Here is a 22,101-nt window from a genome sequence, read left to right as displayed (position 1 = left end):
AGTGATGTCATCGTCTCTGTGGAGCATGCTCCCGCTTTTCTAGACTCAGTTCGATTGGAACTGGCTGTGCTAATCGCTTCTCCTCTACAAATTCTGATTAATTGGTCATATTAATTTGGTTTCATTGTATTTAATTGGACTTCTCTAAACTACAAACAAAATTACTTCTTCTAAAAAAAAGTGAAATTCCATGATTGCCTAAAAAAATGACCAAATGCGAAATAGTCACAGCATTTAACATGGGTATTTTGAACATTAATCAGTATAATTTGAAAATAACTCTTGGTCCACATTCAGTCCATGACAAATAGCAATAGGTTTTCTGATTCAGTCTGCTTTGTTCTTTTTGTCAAATAATGACCATCTTTTATTTTTATTTTATTTATTAAATTTATATGCCTTGAAATGACTCTTGAGATAAAAAATAGAATATATTGTGCTTATTTTATATTATCACACATTAAAAAACTCTGGGCAACTCATAACAGCAATAAAAACCCAAACACATTAAAAAAAAAGCAAAAAACTTGTTCTTCAGCCATCTCCTTTCACTGTATTCAACAAAACCATATCTAGGCTCCAATCTCACCTTATCCCAATGTTTAGGGTAAGAGCCAGTTCTTTATGGCCTGGAAGACTTAGGAGGGTGGAAGTGTGCCGAATACTGGGGTCAGATGAGATTGAGTGTTCTGGAGGGCAGAAGCCACTATGGAAAAGACATACCATACCGCCTAGGTTCCATTAGGAAGGTGGAAACATATCTCAGAACATTACTGTTTCTGATGTCATCTCTCTGAATATTTACATTTTTATATGTAAAATAAAGTAAACATTGCTGATTGATGTTAGATAGAACTGAAAATGAGAAAATATATACTCCTATAACATTGGGAATGTTATTGGATTTGTGTATCTTCAGAATATCTTTTTAATAAAACTCTGGCCATTTTTTCACTGTTTAACATTAGCCATGTCAAATTGTTTCAGTGAATTCCCTTAGTTGCCCATAAAATCCTAGATATCATAGCTTATCTCTTGGCTTTCCAAGATCTCTTTTGCATATTGTTATAGCCATAAAAAGATTAACTAATAAATATATTCTCCTGGAGTCCTTTTGCGATTGCTTGCTATACTGTATGGTTTTTAGTGGTAAAATTAGTGCTTTTGTTCTGTTTTATAATAAACTGATCTTTTCTTTATTTATTTGATTTATAACATGCCTTTTTATTCTTGCAAGTGGCTAAACTAATAGGATTGTTTAATTGTAATGACATAATTTGAACGAACATCACTCAGTTGTGGACATTTCCTTATATGGACTTGAACTGGTAAAGCCCAGGCCCAGATTTACTATGACCCTGAGAATTCAGCTCTTGTCAGTGTGCTGTATTAGGAGGTTTACAAATAATGTAATGTAATTTTTAGGAGTTTTCCCACATTCACCTGTTATTTTATGATTTTGACCAGTAAACCTAGTTGGTTTACAAATGTAATTGACTATATGTATTGCTAACTGGCTACAGTCAACAGATAAAAATCCTAGGAAAACATGAACTGTTCTAGTTGTGAAAACAGTGTTAATTTATATTAATGAGGAAAAAATGCAGTAACGTGGCTTGGGCAACAAATAATGTTGATATATTAATTTCATGCTGTTGCTAGCATAGTTGAAAAAGGATCTCGGAATTGAAATTTAGAGCATCAGCAAATGAGGTTCCTAATTAATGATTCAGCAAAAAAAAATGTCAGAGAAAATAGCTTGAAATATCTGTTTACAGAGATAAATCATCCCAATGGACACATTAAAAAAGTAAGCTAAACATAATTCATACCCATAGTTCCAAGAAATCTTAGCCTCTCTGCGGGCTGATTCTTTTGAATGCATGCTTCATTTCTAGGTAAAAAAGTAATTATCTGTTAAAATAGAAATTGACAGCCACAAGCTATATAGATTGACAAATTCTATAGTATGGATAATATGGTTAATTTGGAATTCTCTCTTCAGATCTTAGTTAATTGAAGATATGGTAAAACTCTGTATTACTTTTATAAAGTTATCTATTTTTTACTAACTTTCCAACTAGATTCCATAATGTAAAAAGAATGGAAATAAAATAAATACATTGCATATTAACAAACATCCTGTTACTTAAAAGTTCTTTTTGTTAGACTCTGGAACTACAGGTAGTCCTTAGCTTCTAATGGCAGTCAGGACTGTAATGTCCTTCGCTAAATGATGGGGTTGTGAAGCACAACATCACAGGACTGAATCTATTAGCAGTGGTAATCCTGGTTGCTGTCATAACCCCAGGACCACTCCGGTCATTAAGTGGAAAGAGGCAAGATGTCAGGCAAATAGGTGAGCTGTTGAGGGATGGGTGCAGCTCCAGATGGGTGCTGTCGTATGTAGGCTGGTGCTGCAGGCAAGAGAGTGGGTGGTACCGGTAGGCACTAGGGAATGTGGAGAAGTGGAGGGGCAGGACTGAGTGGCTGTAAATGCAGGCTAGGGCCAAATTTTGATTGTTTGACTGGGGAAGAGGCAAATGCGGTGGCCAAAACTTCAAGGACTGGTTGCAAATCCAGTTTTTTCAATGCCCTTATAACTTTGAATGGTCACTAAACAAATGAACATAATCAGAGGACTATCTGCACTTTTCCTCTAATGTAGGTGAGTAAAATGTATTCCTGGTCTCTGTGGCTGATAAGCAAAGCATTAGGCTAAATAGGACAATAATTAATTACGTCTCCTATTGTTACAGGGATCTTTCTTACATTAAAATCATGGATGTTGGAAGGAGTTACCTTGTAAACCATGTAATGGATCATATTCAGAGTCGGATTGTTTACTACCTTATGAATATCCATGTAACTCCTCGTTTCATCTACCTCTGCCGACACGGTGAAAGTGAACTAAATCTAAAGGGAAGAATAGGAGGAGACACGGGCTTGTCCCCTAGAGGGAAAGAGGTAGTTATGTTCTATCTATTGCAGCTCTGTATTTTATTACATTTAAAATTTATTTTAAAATTTAAGTAATTTTTTAAAATGTACATTATCTTGCATTTGTTTGTGTTCTGGGATTTAAGGAGATATTTGGATCCAGACAACCAAGGATATGGGACATTCTGCATTTTGCTTTTGATCAATAAACCAGATTTCCATTCCAGAGAATGAATGAGATCACAAAGAAATGAATAGGGTCAGAGCAGAAACTGCATTGGATTAATTTAAATAAAATGTTAAATTAATTGAAAATGTGCACAACATGTTTATTAATTTTCCCTTAGGGATGTGTTAAAAATTACAAGTCAATGGCAACTTCTGTGGGGCAACCCAGGGTGTTTAGGCTTCCAATGTCGCTTGCTGTGTAGGAAATTTTGGGAATTGAAGTCTACACCTCTTAAAGTTGCTAAGTTTGAGAGATAGTGATATCAGAAGATTCTTAAGAACTGTGAAACATTTCAAAAAAGACTGCAGTCAGATACAGGAACGTAGAGGTGTCACAGGTCTCCATTTATTTGTACTACTTAAAAAACATAAATCTTTCAGCCTGAATAAGAAAAGTTATACTTCTACAAGTGGAAGTTTCTTACACTCATGCAACGTTTTATTGCACCAAAATTAGAGTGCCCTCTCATTTTAGCAAACGAATATTGTAATTCTTAAGTGCTAGTCAAATTTCTTTGTTGAAGGACTACATGAGACTTTGAAAGACCTCATTCAAAATGTATTATCTTTTTGACGCTGAATCTTGAGTAGCTGTGATATTATAATGTATTTTTTAATGACCTTTTGCAGTTTGCCAAGAGCTTGGGCCAGTTCATTAACGATCAAAACATCAAAGATCTGAAAGTCTGGACAAGTCAGATGAAGAGAACCATTCAGACTGCTGAGGCTCTGAGAGTGCCTTATGAACAGTGGAAAGTTTTAAATGAAATCGATGCGGTAGGATTGCTTTTCTGTTATATGCATAACCATCTATGCTTGTAGTTTTTTGATGAAGGTGATGACAATGATGAGCTTCGGCAGCTTCCTGAAGTTTTATAACTATCAGACAAGTCTTTAAGGCTTATTTCAAATGTATACTGCACCTATTGCTTCTCTTGCCATAAAATTATATGTTAATTATCATATTATGCTTTAAAAAGGTAAATGTTAGTTGGTTTCAGCAATTTTAGAAAGTATTTGTGTATTTGTCCCTTCTTGCTACAGAATTGCTTCTGTTGATTTCAAACCGATGTCAGGCAATAAAGTATTATTATTTTTGACAACTATCCCTAATTTGAAGGTAGTTAAGTTAAGATTAAGTTGAAAATCAAAGTTTGTTTTAATCATTGTGTGAAAATAAAATGGTAGTTGTTCTGCCCTGATGTCTTATCGATCAATTAATTGATTGATTGATAGATTGATGTCCGTCTTGAATAACTTTTCAACTTGAAAGTGACGTAACAGTTTTAAAAAAAAATATTGTTGCAAATAATCCATTTTCATAATAAATTGCTTTGTTTATGCTGTTTGTAATTTGATTAGAATTTAAAAATAGTTTTATTTGTTGAAATTGGTAGAAATGCAGGTTAAAATTCAGTAAATTAATAAATTAATGAAATAAACTCATTAAGAATTTTAAATTAATTGATTTTTGAAAAACATTATTGCTAAATCCCCCGACATAACCAATGGTTTTTTTTCTGATGATATTTCAAAAAATAATCTGAGAAAGCAAATTTGACCAATTATATCAAACTGGGAAAAGCCACTGTGTTGTTTCCATTTTCAGGAGGTTTGGTGTGGGGAAGTAAAACCATTTGTTATGATAGGGTTGCCCCCCTCAAGGTTTGTTTAGCTCCAACAAGAAGCTAAAGACAGATATTTTTGTACCAGAAGGTGTTTGCTCTTCAGTGGGGTTTTGTTTAGTTTGGTATTGTTATTTTTATTATTATATATTTTGTTTTAATTTTATTGTAAACTGGTAAGACTTTAGTTTGGATTATGGCAAGGTATAAATTTGATTACATAGATAAATAGTTCCATGAATTGAATTTCCATTTGTGCAGCTTAACGTCAGAATTCATAATGAGGATGGTAATAACACAGCCTGATCAACTCAGTTTACATAGGTTATCTCTCAGTAAACATTAAAGCATAAGATATAATTAGAACATGAAAGAATAGCCTTCCAGCCTTGTCAATTCATGACAAAAATGGCATTTTCATTCAGAATTTTTATGAGCACAGCCCAAGTTTCTTCATGCTTATTTTCTTTGTTTCCATAGGGAGTCTGTGAAGAAATGACATACGAAGAAATTCAGGAAAATTATCCCTTAGAATTTGCTTTGAGAGACCAGGACAAATACAGATACAGATATCCTAAGGGCGAGGTTTGTTACATTTTACTTCTTGCAAGCTTGAAGATGCAGAAGTCTTTTTGTAAGTGTTTCAAAAGAGAAATGTTTTGAAATAAAAGGAGTTTGTTGCCTCTTTCTCATGAGGAAGCTTTCCCGCAACTTCTCTGTGTTGTTGCTAAAGTAGAAACCAATTCCTCATTTGTGTAGGAAATGTTAATTAAAAGCACCAGAGCACCTTTCCTTTGTAACCTAAAAAGCTATCCTACGTAGAGGTCAAATTTTAAGCAGGGATGAAAGGCTTCTTAAAACTGTTTTGGAAAAGGAGGAAATAAATCTGTTTCCCTTTCAGACTTTTGGTTCAGTGGTTTTGATGAGGGGTAATGCTGGCTATCCTGCAGCCCAGGCCCCTCAGATGGAACATGCACCAGCGTTTTGCTTTCTCTAAGTAGAGCAACAAATTTTAAAACCACATGTTTGAGACTCAGTTAATTGCTTGTTAGCCTGCCCTTTTATAGGCTGACACTAAAAGTCCAGCATTAATCAAAAGCACCGATAAAAGCAGCTGCTAACAGTATTTGTTAAAAGTGCAACACGCCTTAAATCCATGTATCATGTGTTGGCTGAATGATCATAATGTTCAAAACGCTGCAGGAGTACAGATGGCACAGAGGTAGTCAGGTTATAATGGATGTTATGTAAGATGGAAACATTTTTGGAGCTGTTTGCTGATTGTAGAGAGAAAGGATGTGTGTTTTTCAGTCAATAACTGCACATCTTCTTAATGACTACTGCTGGGTTAACTTTGGTTGTGTACTGTTCACGTGTTCCTTAACAAAGCAAAAATGTATGTTTTGCTAAAGCATCGGGTGGCTGCTGCCCTCCACTTTATCAGCTGATCTATTTACAGTAGTTTTCCAAAACTTCTTTTGTTCCATGTTTGAGGGTACAGAAGATATAGCTTAATTAAAATTAATTTCTGTAGCAGAATTCCTGTTTTTGAAAACTGTCAGCAAGAACACCTTTCATTACTTTTACACGAAAACAAGGTAAATGCTATCTGTATCAATTACCCAGCTATTTACAAAGTTTCTTACACAGGGAAAAAATAAACATTAAAATATAAATATTGAAATAGACTAAGAATAAAGTGGCAGAATCAGTCTGTGAGCTTCTGCGACTCAAATTCTGTGGTATGGAAATCATCAGTTCAGAAAAATAGGCATAGATTGTTTAGAAAAGAATGGATCCAGAGAGGAAGAATGGATGTTGAAATCATTTCATGTAAGTCAGTAATTACTTGGTAGTTGCCATTAACCTACCACTTGGATTTTAAGCACAAGATAATGATTAAAGCTTGCAAAGAAGAAATACCTCTGTAGAATTGGATCCAGACAGAGCATAAACCTCTCTAATATGCACCAGTGCAGCCTAAAGTAACAATGCAGCTGCTTTAAGAGTTGCATCTGCATTTTTTTTGTTTCACATGGAAGTTTTTAAAAAAGATAGGCTTCCCATCTTATGCGAAATCAGAAGAATTTGTACCATCACAGTATTTTAAAGAGAACATAGGTGGCACTATTTAACCCACCTTAGAGCAAATCAATTTTATTATAAAATTAGGATCATTTATACATATATCCATATTACCATGATTTTTTTTCTGTTGTTTTTCCAGTCCTATGAAGATCTTGTTCAAAGGTTAGAGCCAGTAATTATGGAGCTGGAAAGACAGGAAAACGTGCTTGTAATCTGTCACCAAGCTGTTATGCGTTGTTTGCTTGCTTACTTTTTGGATAAGCCTGCAGGTAGGTACCTTACAAATGTCCACAGAGAATGCTCAAGTTAGTCAGTAGTAACTTTCATTTTCTTACCAGTTAATTGCAGACAAGTGGTACATATTTAGGATACCACTGTGTCAGTAGTTCTCAACCTGTGGTCTGCGGACACTTGGGTGTGTGTGTGTGATGTCATCACAGGGGTTTGCGAAGGCTTGAAGAAATGTTATGATTTAAATTTTAAATCTTAGTGATCTTTGGTCATGGCCTTTGGCCACAAAAGGTATTTAAGGGGAGTTCGTGGTGAAGAAAAGGTTGAGAACCACTGTTTTTAGGTCACTTAAAATATTTTTATTTACTTAGTGATTTCAATTTACCATTTCTTTATTCTTTTGTTTCATCTGGCTAAGTCTTAGAATCTTATCTGTGTCTGTTACCCCTTGGTAGCATTGCTTGTGTGCTCTTTGGTTTCTACAAATGAAGCTGTTCTGAAGATTTATTTAGTGAAGTGAGATATAAATATTAACTAGTAACCAACTTTATAGTCAATAGTCTTTTTTTCTTTTTTTCTTTTCTTTTTCTTTATATATTTCAGAACAACTGCCTTATCTCAAGTGCCCTCTGCATACTGTCTTAAAGCTAACTCCAGTGGCTTACGGTAAGATATTAAATTTGAGCTAAGCAAATTAATCATCTTTATTATGAGTTTTATTAATCAACTTTATTATGAAAAACATTTCATTAAGTTACACCTATCAAAGGCAGACTAGTAGTTCCTAGTTCAAACAGTTTGGCTATCAAAACAAATCACTTGTACTTGTTAAGCAAGTTACAGTTTGAATTAAACTGTTCAGTTCATCATAAACCAAAATCTTTTAAAATAGACATTGCTTCTCCTCTTCTTGAGGTAAAGCTGGGAATTTGAATAGATAGGTCCTGCCACACAGTGGTGTGGTGTGAATTACTCTATTCAGTATCTTCAGAAGTGTGGCCACTCAAAATGCTTCACCTACACTTGATTAGTGTTGATTTTTCTTTAGAAATATTTTTAGTATTGTACCTTGGATTTTAGTAAGCCCCTGCATTTGTCTGTTGTGTGTATTCCATGCTGCCTTGTTTCAAAAGGGTAGAATCCCAAATAATTGTTGACAGTGTTGGTAAAGCCTTGGGGTGCTTCCAGAGTCTTAAGAGTTGTAGCTGAAATGTACCTTTTAATATGATAGAATAGAAAATTATTAATTATAAGAAAGAATATACTACCACAGAGCCTGAATGATGAGTCGTGGATTTTCCCTTATTGTTTTATTTAACAATATACAAATGGATGACTACTGCCTTCTTTTCTAATTTGGGATTTCTGAAGAAAACTTTTAAAAACAACAGAGATACTCCTGGAACTTAGTTACACTTCAAATAAAAAGAAGCCTGTAGTGACCTCTAGTGTCCAAAATGCTACAGTTATTGCAGATAAATGTATGTTAAAGGCAGGCTTCTATTTTTAAAACGTTAAGCTCTCCAGCTGAAGTATAGTGCAAAATGAAGCAAGGCAAGGCACTAGTATATAAAATGAGAGCAACTGTTGCTACAGCTGCTCAAAATTGCTAGCCATGATTCTCAGGAGAAAGCTCCAAGTTGCATTGGAAGGAACACTATGTCTGCCACTCATATGCCAGCGTGTCATAGGAGGAAACTTTATAAAACAATCTTACCTTGAACAGATGCTACAAGTGTTAACAAATCTTAACCAGAACTGCTTTTAACCAGTATTTATTTGTGTCAAATTCCATTATCCATTGGCTATAAAAGGAAGAAGTTATTGTTAAGCTGTTGATATTGTTCTTTTTTTAGTGAATAAAATATATTAAATATGAAAAATGGTGATTTTGCCTACAGGTTGCAAAGTGGAATCTATTTTTCTAAATGTTGAGGCTGTAAATACACACAGGGATAAACCACAGGTAGGTCTTCTTACTCAATATGAATTTAAAACTTTACAAGAAGCTTGGAAGACGTATTAAAGTGGAAAACCTGCCAATAACAGAAGAATTAAGCACTCCCTGTCCCTTTCTTGGCTAAATTTTACAGATTGCTTCTTCCCAAAGTAGAGTTTTTTAAATGTACTTTTTAAAAAATAAGGTAGCAGGAGAGCATTGTAAAAAAAACAAATCTGAGCTTCATACCTTCTTTGATTCCTGGAGTGGGGATTTATAACCGTCCAGAGTTTCATATTTCGGAACACTGATAAAACAGTTTATCTGATTAGTGGAATGTTGTATGTTCTCTTTAATGCAGAATTCTACATTAGAATTTTGCATTAAACTAATTTCTGATCCTAATCTCCTAATTTCAGCAGGCTCTGTTTTGCCTTGTGCTCTACTACAGCAACCCTCACTGTGTCATGTCAATATCAATGTAGTAGTTCAGTTTCCAGTATCTGTATGTTTACATTATTTTGGATTTTTTTTGTTATCTAGATTTTGAAAACTACCAGTTGCTCATTCTAGAACAACAGCAGGAAAGATTTTTGTGTCCGGCTAGTTTGGAAGCTTAAATATTAAAATCCCGGAATAACCATAAATTCATAGGCACTCTTTTTTAATGCAAAATTATGGGTATTCTCTCTTTGTCATACACATAGACACACATCATTGTTTAGTGATCGACTTCTGTTTGTGACTATTGATTTATATGAAAAGTCTCAACTATTTTGGCACTTATATTTCCTAACATGAGGATTGAAGGCTCTGCTAACAAAAACACAAACACAATTTTGACTGAGTGAAAATGTCATATAAATGTTTCTATGTGTGTAGCATTACTTTTCATGTTTTGATTCTGAGCCATTTGTATGTCTGTGCTACCAGTATTATGATTTACTACTAGGTCCATATAGTCAAACTATGACTTGTTTAATTTTGGTTTAGTTATTGTGTGAACAAACACTTGTAGTTTGTACCCCTTAGTTCGTTGTTGATATCTGGTGGTTTGTTCATTAAATAAAAATATAGTTTAATAAGCTATATGAACCCAATCATATATGATTGTACTCTTGGCTTCAGTGGGACTCAGGTATATCAAGCTAAGTTAATAGCTGAAAAGTGGAGAGAGGGAATAAATAAATGTATACATAATAGTGCAGCGATGGCGAACCATTTTTGGCTTGCGTGCCACAACTGGGGGGAGCGCAGGGGGGGGTCGTGTGTGGGTGTGCCGCACCCATAATGCAATGTGCGACACCCCCCAGTGCGCATGCGGGCACAAAAGGCACGACCCCCCCATTTTTACATGCTTTTTTGGCTCTTCCCAGGCTCCAGAGGCTTTATAGTGACTTCCGGTTTGCTCGGAGGGTCGTTTTGAGAGCTCCAAAGGCATCAGGGAAGCCTCCAGACAGTCCCTGAAGCCTTCGGGACACTTCAAACGACCCTCCGAGCAAACCGGAAGTCATTTCCGGTTTGCTCAGAGGGTAGTTTTAAGCGCTCCTAAGACTTCAGGGAAGCCTCCAGATGGTCCCTGAAGCCTCCGGAGGGCCTCTAGGGGAGCGGGGCAGGCTCTTTTCGCCCTCCCCAGGCTCCTATAAAGCCTCTGGAGCCTGGGGAGGGCGAAAAATGGCTTTTAAAAATGGTGATCTCAGCTGGCCAGCGCGCGCATGCGCGCTGGCCAGCTGACAGGGCAGCACCTCGGGTGCCCTGACAAATGGCTCCGCGTGCCATCTGTGGCACGCGTGCAATAGGTTCACCATCACTGTAATAGTGTGTTCTTCAATACGTATTTTCATGTGTGTTAATTCATAGCTGCTTTTTAACAGATTTTAAGAAAAAAGATAGAATGTTTGGAAGCAGAACATTGATCATAACTGCTTTGGTTCAAATGGCTTGTTGATTGAAAGTTAGCTCGTTTAACTAGTTTCAGTCAGTTAAAACAGTTGTTTGTAAAGGAAATTTGTAAGCGATTTTTTTTTCACATCAGTAATAGAGTTGCAAGTTGCATGGGAAGGGATGGGTGGTAGTTCACTCCTCCTTAAAAGAGGGAGTGGTTCCACCAGTTCTTAAAGAGGCAGTGGTACACCATTGCTATCCAAACTGGATAGTTTTTGCCCAGTTTCCAACCTTCCCTTCTTAGGGAAGGTGGTGGAGAGAGTGGTTGCAGGGCATCTGCAGAGTACCTTGGTTCAAGCCAATTATCTAGACACCTTTCAGTCGAGATTCAGACCAGGATTTGTGACTGAGATTGCATTGATTGCACTCATAGATGACCTCCATGGGATGGAGGTAATGCATCCATCCTGACTCTTCTTGAACTCTTGGCGGCATTTAATATGATCAATTGTGGTATCCTTCTGGGCCGGCTTGGGAGTCGGGGTGAGTGGCACTGTGTTGTGCTGGTTCTCCTTCTTACTCCTGGATCAGTTTCATTCGGTATTGATAGGTGGGGAGACAATCAAACTGCATTCCCTACTTTATGAGGTGCCTCAGGACTTGGTTTCTCTCTCCTGTTTAACATCTACTTGGATGAAGTGGTCCATCAGTTTGGGGTGAGTTATCAACAATATACAGATGACACCCAGTTTTATATATCCACTCCAGTCCTCTTGACGGATGCTGTGGACATTCTATCCCAGGTTGTCCAGGTCTGGATGGAGCAAAACAGGCTCTGATTCAGCCTCTGAGATGGAGAAGCTATGGGTATTTGGAGCCTCTTGAGACAAGGTTTTTCCATCTCTAATTCTGGATGGGATAACACTACCTCAGGTAGACCTGGTGCACAATCTGGAGGTGCTCCTAGAACTCAGAGCTCTGGCTTGAAGAGCAGGTGGCAGCTGTGGCTAGGAGAGCTTATGCACATCTTTGGATGGTGCGCTAGTTGTGCCCATTCCTGCATCTATATAGGACCAAGGAACTATTCATATGTATATCGCCATGTTGTTAGGATTTACATTCATATTATTGATCCTTATCCAGTCTGTGATCAAGACAATTTTCTGCAGGTCCTTTTGGCTTGATAGGAGAAATTTAAGGGTATGCTTTGGAGCCCGGAGAGAGCCGGGTGGAGGCAGCACTGAGCTCTGCTTTATCATTCTCTTCACTGTGCTCTGGACACTTGCCTATTGGACCTTTCTTCTGGACTCAGCCTGGGTTTCCTATTAACTGGAGAGCTATTCCGTCATACTACTTATCTAGACAGAAAGGGAGAGACAGAAACAGCCGGAATGGGGGGGTCTGATATTTATTATAAGGACTGGGATAGTTGATGGTTGTCAGATATGTGTGTGGTATGGGTGCCTTTGAAAGGAGAGAGGACTGAGAGTAGAAAGCAGAAACCTCAAGATTGTGACAGGCAGGGATAGGTATGGTCAGAATCTGAGACGCTGCTGGGGTTGCTACTTGAGGGCTTGTCCAGAACCCAGTACTCAACCCATAAACCAAGTTACTGTGTCCTCATTCCTTGGGCTCTGACTGTTGCTTTTGAATGCCAGGTTAGTCTATATAAAATCTGTTCTCATTGATGATTTAGTCATGGATGAGGTGACTTATGTGGCATTATACAATCATGGACTTGAAGGTAGGAGTTCCCTGTTGGAGATGTACTTGCCTAGATTTTAAGTTTGACATAACTTCAGCCGAAAAAAGTCAGAGTAATATTAGTAGAACGAGAGACAATAATGCTAAAGTAACAGACCAAAGCAGGCAGTCCCTGGGTTAAGGATGTTTCATTTATAAACAACCTGTACTTACAAATGGCCTGCCTTTTACTAAAATGGTGGGCAGAGCTCTCCTTCCTTGAGCCAATGAACCACCGAAGCTGCACATTTTTAACGTGGGGTCTATTTTCAGCAGTTTTGACAGCTTGAGAAAAAAAGAACACCATCCACCATTTTTAGTAACAGGCAGCCCTCTCGTAAGTACGAGTTAAAATTTGAATTACAAATTTGAGTTAAGGACAAGAGTTAGAAACTGAGCTCATTCTTAATCTAGGGACTTCCTGGGTCCAAAGGAAGGCATGGCTAAATGACCCTGTGATATTGCATTGCTTTCTGTATACAGACAGGTAGCCCATAAGGTCATTGTGATTTAGTGAGCAGAAGTAACAACTAATAATATAGTTCTGTGCTGAGAGTCCTCAGACTTGCACACGACAAGCCATTTGCCATATAAATGACAGCACTGCTAGGAAAGGGCTAACCTTTTAGGACTAAGTTTGCCAATTTAATAGCAACATATTAAAGATGGTGCAAACGGGCAGAGGTGGTATTCTGCTGGTTCGCACCGGTTTGGGCGAACCAGTAGTGGCGGTGGCGCGAGGCTCTGCTCACCCACCCAGACCTTCTGCACATGCCCAGATGTGTGCGCGCGCGCACGCTCCCACTACCAAAGCGGTAGTGAAGAAAAGAAGATACCATTACTGAAAAGGGTGATAGTGGTTTCCTTCCATAACGGATCTAGGTTGCTAAGCCTCATTGCCACCCACTGCCCCCACTAACCTGGACAATGTAAGAGAACAAGGTTTGCAGGTATTTAGATACAACTATATGAATGAAATTGGAGTATTTTAAAATTGTAACCTCTCCGTATGTGGGAAGAAGGTTGCCGGTGCCAAGTTGGAACTACAGAATTATTGTTGTTCTATAAATCAATAATATATGTTTATAAGAAAAACAGGCATTAATTTTGCTTGGTGAATTGCAATCATCCATTAATTTAAATTTGGGAGATTACTTGTGGAAACACTGATTGGTAGTCCTGCACGATAAATATTTTCTGTATTTTTATTATTATACAGAATGTAGACATTGTCAGACCTCCTGAGGATGCCCTTGTAACTGTCCCTGCTCATCTGTGAATCCTGTTTCCTGATCAGCTATGAAAGATGTGGTGCTGTTTTTATCATACTTTATTAATTTTCAATCAACCATTCCAATCACCTTGGAATCAAATTCGAATATAGCAGTTTTTGTGTATTGCATGACTTGGGGATCAAATTGTTTTAGACTGTTTGAATTGAATAGTTGAATAATTAATAAGTTATTGTTCACTTCTGCTGAAATGTGAATAGTTCCTTTTGCAATATAACTTAATTATTGCTGATTTTTAATTTAATGTTTTATGTCTAGTAAAGCTCAGTTCAGTACTTTCAATGCCTAAGTTATTAATAGTTACAATACATCTGATAGTTGCAATAAATACAATAGAATCAATGAGAAGATAGCTGGATATTTTTCAAGTGATAGTATGTTTATTCCAATGTCATTGACCAATGTAAATCTTATCATTAGAAATTCTAATTGATTTTAATGTATCTAAAAAGTTGTTTCCTATTAAGTGGGCAGTATTTTTAAAATGTTGTTGGCCCATCTCTCCAAGCACTGGCTTGGTTCCAAATGCTAATCCACATAAGAGCATGAGTGACTATTGCTCCTTTCTCAGCTGTGTTGTGTTTCTGCATCTTTCAGCTCTGGCTCTTGATCTGGTGTTGCCTCCGCTCAGTGGATTTTGGAAATGTTCAGGGAAGTCATGGTCAGGATGTAGAGTTGCGTATTCCCATGGCTTCCTCATTTGCTCTGTTGAATCCTATCTCCTCTCCCTTTAGGCTCTTGTGGCTCATATTCATCTTTTTGGCTTATCACTAGGTCTGCCATATCTGAGATGCAAAAGTCAGATGACCATCAGATGGCAGCAAAAGCACAGTGTCTTGGGCATCTTTTTGCTGCCTTCTTGTGGCTGCCCAAAATTTTGCATGCAGCATCTATTTTGTATACAGGACCATAATAGCATATCTCAGCAATATCTTCTTGACATAATGTATCATACTTGACCTTATGTTTAAGATTTGTTAGTCATTGAATGAAAAAGATGGTGCAAGGGGGTTTCTCATGGGCACTAAAGAAAGACCCATTTTGTAATCTTTCACTATATCCGCCCCGAGTCTCTTTTGAGAGAGGGGCGGTCTAGAAATCCAATAAAGTTAAGTTAAGTTAAGTTATCACTACTCTGCTAGCCTGTTTGAAAGTAGGTGTTTTGGTAAAAGGTTGTGCTGTTTAATAGCTTGCTTGATTCAGGGTTGTATTTAATGCAAGATAATAGAAATTAAACTATACGTCATGTATCCACTTAGTACATATCAACCAATCTGCAGCATTCGGCAGGATATAGTCAGATGTTGGTAGCTGAAAACAGGGCCCATGTGCAGGGAAAATCAACATTTATTACAAGCCTTCTCTAATGAAGGAAAAGTTTTGGCAGTATTACTGATGAAACAGTCATGTGATTTGCTAACATAGGCAGTTGTAGTGCTTCATAGATTGTGGGGCAGGAAAAAGTGATTTGGTTGAAAGAGGAGGAGAGGTGGGTGGATTTAGATGAATGACTCTCAGAAGTTGTGATTCTCCTGTGCTTGTGCTTTGCTGTCTGTTGGGGTTACTTGAAGAGCTAAAAACATTGTGCTGTGCATGATCCTAAATTCATGTTAGTTAATGGTGATAAACAGTCTTCTGCTATACCTACTGAAGCCAATATGTGGGCCCCAGGAGTTCATATTGAATAAAACCCATCATCTTTTGAGTTGGTAGTAACTTGAGCTTGTGAAAAAGTTTATTGACTATGTCAGCCAGTGGGCAGCTGCTATTATTCAGTGTATAATCTTGAACCAGACTTCTTTATACAATTCTGCTCCTCAATTCTAGTGTTGCGAGAGAATAAAAAAATTTATGTCCTATGCGTGATTTTATGTATCTATAACTTCTGGTAATGTCCCAAACCCCAAAGTTGTCATTTTTTTCTCATGGTCTACATGTTTTATTCTATGTTTGAAGGTAGCTACTTGTGGGGCATGTATCTCTAGAATACAATGTGGTTCTGCAACCGTAGTTCATCTTCAAAAATGTAAGGAATTTATTAGATCTGAAGATCTCTAAAGGCCGCTTATCTTCCGATGTAGTTAAGCCAAATTATTCATTTTGCTTTAAGAGGGCATTTTTCTGAGAGGTTAATCTCAGTGCAGGGTTACTGTCTTAATTCCCTAAATTTATCAAGAGAATCTTCTTGGTCAGGCCAGAGTTAACTATGCATTTCCTTGGACTATGAACCACTTAAAGCTTGCTAACCAATTCTTCTTATTTTATTTTCAGAATGTGTGTGTGAGTCGCTCTCGAGAAGAAGCCTTGAGGACTGTACCTAATCATTTGTAGCTCTATGGTCTCCCAGCACTGTCCCAGGCTGCTATCCAATGTCAACATTAAGGACACTTCTCAGGGACACGATGATGAAAGCCTTCAAAGGAGGCAGCCAACAAGGCAGAAAAATGATCTCTTCTTTTAAAATGGATTTTAAGACAAACTGAGCATTAAAGTAAAAAATGTACCAAGTATTTATGGAACACAGGATGAAATTAGTTTTAATTTAATATATTTTGTCTTCAGCCTGTCATTTTTGATCTTGAATGTTTATATGTATAAATTGTTAGGTCTTATTTTGAGATTCTTCTAGAGTTAGAATATTTTCTTAAGCTGGTTTTTCTGTTAAAAACAATCCTCTGATTATTTTATTCAAACTTAATGCACATGAAATTTTATGCACACCAAAAGTATTTTAAACTTGTTCATGTACTAGACAGGATATTTATCATTTCCATCAAACTTGATTCAAGATTTTTTTTCATTTCATAATTACATTGCTGTGGTTGATAACACAAAAAACTACATGTTTATAATCTATTCAATGTTATAAAGTGGGCTATTAATATTTCCAATTTTGGGGTGGGACAATAATGCTGTAGTAGTTGGTATTTATAACACCAACTTTTGAAATAATTTTATTAAAGGTTCTATTTCCATTTTAGTATCTAAAATATTTTCTCTTTTATGCTATTATAAAGTGCTCCAGAGCCTTCTAGATAATTTTTCCAAATGATTTTTTGATCGAAAATAACAGCAGATTTCTTTCTACTTCATATGCGAAGTAAAACCATTTTCAAAGCCCCCCCCCTTAAATATCGTTAATTCTATTTAAGAATACTGATGGATACTGTAATTAGCCAAAGTTGGCCCGCATATTGTTCATAATTTCCATATGCACTATTTTATACATGGGTCCCAATGCTTGGACCACAGCCTGATACTGGGTCATGACACATTTGGAACTGGGCTGCACAAGTAGTGGGTGAGCGTGCACAGCTCCACTTATGCGATTTGCAGTCTCGCATACTCATGCCCAAAACTCCCATTTGTGCAAGTGCACTCACCTGCTACACTCTCCTTTCTCGCCCGCAGCCGCCAGTTCATAAAGCTGGAAAAGTTGGGGACCACTGATTTTATATATTCTTCTTCAAAGAAATTACTGTAAAGCCTATGAAAATTAAAATAATCGTACATGGACAAGAATAAGACAATAAAGTAAGAATGTGGAACATGGTGGTTAGAGGTCCAAAAAACTTAGTGCAATGTGCACCACCAGTTTTGAGAAACACTTAATCTGACTTAAGTATTGATGCACTTCTTCCTTTTCCTTAAACCAAAGATAAAGTACTAACCTGTTTCCCTGAAAATAAGACCTCCCTGGATAATAAGCCCAATTGGGCTTTTGAGCGCATGTGCTAAAATAAGCCCTCCCCAAAAAAGATTGCCTCACAAGTGCAGCCATGAGGTAACCACACTCGCTGCCTCCTGCGCCTCAAAAATAATAAGACCTCCATGAAAATAAGGTCAATAAAGTATTTTGGGAGTCAAAAGAAAATAAGACCCTGTCTTATTTTCGGGGAAACACAGCAACTTGTTTTGAGTAGTTTTTTTGTGGTGAGATTGAGGGTAGATAACTATCGAGTCCCTCCATTTTTCATTTAAAATGTAGGCATAGTTAAGTTGAAATATATATATTTTTATTGGAGGAGCTAGCAGATGTCATGTACTGAATGCCATCAACAAGTTCAGGTAATAGAAGGTTTCCTTCCCAATGTAAATAACAATGACAGTTTTTCAAATTGTCTTTTAAGACTTTGCAGGACCATCAAATCTTACAAGATTTCATTCAGCTTAACCCATTCTTGATTGAAACTTTCTGAGATATCAGTGTCCTTGCCTGAGACATTCATGCAAGAATTTCAAAATGCTGAAGATTTGGAAAATGGCACATGATTTCTGCCTTTTTAATTTTTCTATGCTTTTAAAACATTAATTGGGGTATGGACACTGAGATGTTTGCAAGAGCTTTGTTGCCAAGCCCTGATTTAGCATTCTGGAGTTCTTTCACAAAAGAGAACCAGCACATCCTTTTGCCCTGTCACTGTCATCATCATCATCATCATCTTTAGGTATTAGCATCTATACTGCTTTTCCTCCGATATGACTTGAAAGGAAAGCATAAGAAAAATGGAATAACTGCTCCTGTAGTTGGACTCTCAAAGATGCACAGAAGAATGCAAGTTAAATTTGCAGAATTTTAACATCCTGCTTTCGAATGGAATTTGTACAGAAGCAATTCTTCTTTGAGTTTCCATGTTAAGTCAGGTATATATTTGTATTAAATCATTATATAATGTCGTTATTTGTGTGTTAGAAATCAAACAGCAGATTAGATACCTGTAAGTCATTGAAACAAAAATAGTTTTGACTTAACCAGTTGGAAGTGTATTTAAAAATCCCGTTATTTATATAGATACCTTATTGAACCATACTATCTTAGTGGTAAAAACTCTGTGCAATGTACTGTGTTAGCTTTGCAAATGAGGGTCAGATTGTTTCTTTTTATTTTCTTGTCGCTGGTGCTATCACGTATGCTGTGGCCATGCTGTGCACTCCTTGTTTTGCAATGCATTCAGTGCTGTAGAAATAAGCCAGAAAGTCAAGCTTACTCAAAAAGATAAAACGGTGGTGATAAAATAGAAATGATTAAATAACATGTAAAAAGCACTTGAGCTGTATTTTATCATAAAATGACTTTTGCATTGTAAAGAATTTATTCAGGTGGATAATCATTTACTGTGTTTACCTGACTGGAAGAAACACTACTCCACCACCTCAGTATCTCTGAATTCAGTCATTTAGTGGAAAGGTGCTATTGAAAATAACATAGAAAATGGGAGAGACTGCTTTTCTGTAATGCTAAACAAGGCTTCTTTCTCTCTGTGACTTCTATCCCCATCCAAATATACCTCCCACTTGTTTTCTTATTTTTATTTTCCAGGGAAGCCATCCCAAAACTCAGTTGCCTCCACTTTCCCCCTTTTCCCCACTTTCATTAGAAGGAAGGAGGAAGGGAGGTGTATGTGTTCATACATATTTGTTTGTGTAAGACTGATTTATATGTGAAAGAATGATTGACATGCATACAGGGAATTGGTTAATAATGTTTGTTCTGATCCTGTCTTTATTAAGAGTTCATTTTTAGAAGATACATAAGCACAGCTGCATGGATGCCTAACATACACAAGTGATGCCATAAATATAGGAGAGGTGTGGAAATGTCCAGGATTGGTTTCATTTGGAGTGGCAACCATAGGATTCCCATAATATAATACATTTGCTTCCCCCCACCCCCTTCGTGGGGATAGGTTGCCTTCTGTTTGGATAAATACGAGCAGTCCTTGGCTTACATTTAGCAACAGTTTGAACCTGTGACAATGTTTAACAAGTGGTTCTTACAACAGGTCCTCAGAGATCCAGCGTTGCACTGCTCCTTCTGTCACAAGATCACAAATTTAGACATTCCCTGCCAGCTTCTCACAAACACTACAGAAGCTGGGCAAGTTTGTGAGGAAGCCATGTGAAGTCCTTACTTAATAACAACTTAGGCTGTCAGAACTGCCATCACTAAGCGGTCCCAATTGCTGTCATAAATTGAAGGCTGCCTCTATGGTACTAGAAGGGACCAGGAAAATCACCATTGTATTTTAATAGGTCTCTCTCTTATTCAACAGTTGTGTTTTATCATGATACTTTTTGAACTTCTCTGGATGTAGGGTACTGGAGGTTAATTTCTCTAAAGGTTTAGAGTTATCCAGAAGAAAAATGTGTGAATGTATAAATCTGTTTAGAATTTTGTAGAAAATATCATTTTACTAATTTCTAAATGAAGGCAATAGACTATCCTTCATTGAAAATGTATCAGTACTTCACAGATTCCCTTTATTGAAGAGAAATATTTGTTTGCATATCTTCATATTTTTTTAGTGTGTACAACTTGGTGGTTAAATATTTAATGTATAGTAGATATTTTTATAGGTTATATATAAATGTACCTTGTTAACTTTGGTTTCTTCTATTCAGAGAAAAGGCCATATAACCAAAAAATAATAATTGTATGCAATACAAATTATAAATTTATGTTGATACTTGAAAAGACTAAGAAGTTCTTGATTCTGATTTAACAAGCTGTGATCTTAAAAACAAAATTTGGAAGGGAACCTCTTGAAATTAGTTGCACTATCTTCCAATTAAATAAGTCCAAAAACCATAAATCATAAACATTGTTCACTATCTAGTTTCAAGTAGATAAACTTGTAACCACCTCCAGAATACCTGCTGAATATTTTGTTTCATAGGACTTACTACCTTTTTTTAAGAGTAAAAAATGAATTATAGAAACATGTGAATCTTAAACAAGAAGCCATTATTGCATTTGCTTAAGGTGTGAAATAGCTTATAGAAATAATATGGAAATGAGAATGTTATAAACGTTATTTTTTTTTCTCAATTTGTATGGTGGGTTCATATGATTTTGAATTAAATTTTAATTCAGATGATTGTTCATTTATTTAATGCAGATTTTCAACTATAGTTGGGCAATTTATTACTTTCTATAAGAGATGTGTTAAATCTTTCACCAAAACAATAAAATATCAGTTCTAAATTTAAGTGCACTTTAATTTCTTTATTTGTAAGTTGAATTTTGCTACTATATTTAAGATCACCATCTTAAATCATCAGATAAATGTTTCTAAAAAGTCTCTCCAAGAAAGCACATTTTGATGATATACTACATTGCTGCATTTATATAAAATACACTATTTTAAAATAAATGAAAAGAAACCTGTCAGCTTACTTTAAAGACTCAAAAGTTTTACGTCATGTATGAACAATTCTTGTGGAATTCAATTTTTAAACCTGCAGAATTTACTGTATTTAATTATATAAATATCAATGAAGTTTCATCTGATTATCAAAAATCCGTTCAGTTGTAATAATGCTTCTGCTGACTTTAAAGACAATGAAACAATGTATGGAATGTGCTTGAGATTGTGACTTTGTCCTTTCTAACAGTAGTTGTGGTTCTACTAATGCCTGTTGTATTCAGCAGCTTTGGATCCCACTGACTTGTGCAGTATTACCGAGACTGCTCTTCGTGATGGGTATAATAAGCAAGGTATATAAGGTTGTCTCTGACTTAACAAGCTTCACCTTCTCTGTCAGGTTATTCCTTGGAGTTTGTTTGGCGATTCTAGCAGGGGACCCTTGAGAGATCATCAGTAGACTCCTTTCTGGGATGGTTGTCCCCTTCCACCAACTACAGAGATTTAGAAAGGATGCATAGGAAGCTGTAAGGGAAGGGAACACCTTACAGCCAGCCAGATTAGCCCAAACAACCCTGGTGAACTTGAAATGGCAGATATCCCATCCTGATTGCCTTCTCACATCCCGATTCTGTTGAATCTATGCAGTTGGTGTGTGAATTCTTCAGTTCCAAAGTTGCATCAAAGCACATGTAATGAAGTGCTATCAGCATGCTAATAACATACTGCTCTCTATGCATACATTAAAACATTTTTTTCTAGATTTCTAATAGTATTAAGCTAGTTTCAGTTTGACCAAGCAGCGTATAGTAATGTTTTATTAATGTATAGAGACAGTTTGGTTTTGTTTACACAAAATCACTATTTTCAATAACTTCATCTGCTGATTCAGCTTTTACACAGTAAATGTTGCAAATAACATTTGCATTTAGATAGCTATTACAGTGAAGCTAAATTTGAAATCTCTAGTAAAATAGATGCACAAA

The 22,101-nt window shown here is 36.5% G+C and overlaps 1 protein-coding gene across 3 annotated transcripts in view; it reads left to right on the top strand.

The window, feature by feature from the left end:
* PFKFB4 (6-phosphofructo-2-kinase/fructose-2,6-biphosphatase 4) overlaps positions 1-20,955 on the top strand; it is an 86,061-nt gene extending 65,106 nt beyond the window's left edge. For 2 of the 3 annotated variants that reach the window (XM_081934909.1, XM_081934907.1), the window contains exons 8-14: positions 2,760-2,967; positions 3,799-3,945; positions 5,274-5,378; positions 7,021-7,150; positions 7,716-7,778; positions 9,014-9,078; positions 16,242-20,955. In XM_081934909.1, the coding sequence (XP_081791035.1) occupies positions 2,760-2,967; positions 3,799-3,945; positions 5,274-5,378; positions 7,021-7,150; positions 7,716-7,778; positions 9,014-9,078; positions 16,242-16,301 (778 nt within the window). In that variant the 3' untranslated portion in view covers positions 16,302-20,955. Of the gene's footprint in view, positions 1-2,759; positions 2,968-3,798; positions 3,946-5,273; positions 5,379-7,020; positions 7,151-7,715; positions 7,779-9,013; positions 9,079-13,897; positions 13,990-16,241 lie in introns of all 3 variants that reach the window. The other variant, XM_081934908.1, reaches the window with a different exon arrangement.
* The last annotated feature ends 1,146 nt before the right edge of the window (positions 20,956-22,101 follow it).

This window comes from Natrix helvetica (genome assembly GCF_964273705.1).
Source record: "Natrix helvetica genome assembly, chromosome: 1".
NCBI classification, from domain to species: domain Eukaryota; kingdom Metazoa; phylum Chordata; class Lepidosauria; order Squamata; family Natricidae; genus Natrix; species Natrix helvetica.
Note: the sequence above shows the minus strand (reverse complement) of the source record. Positions and strands in the feature narration are given on the sequence as shown.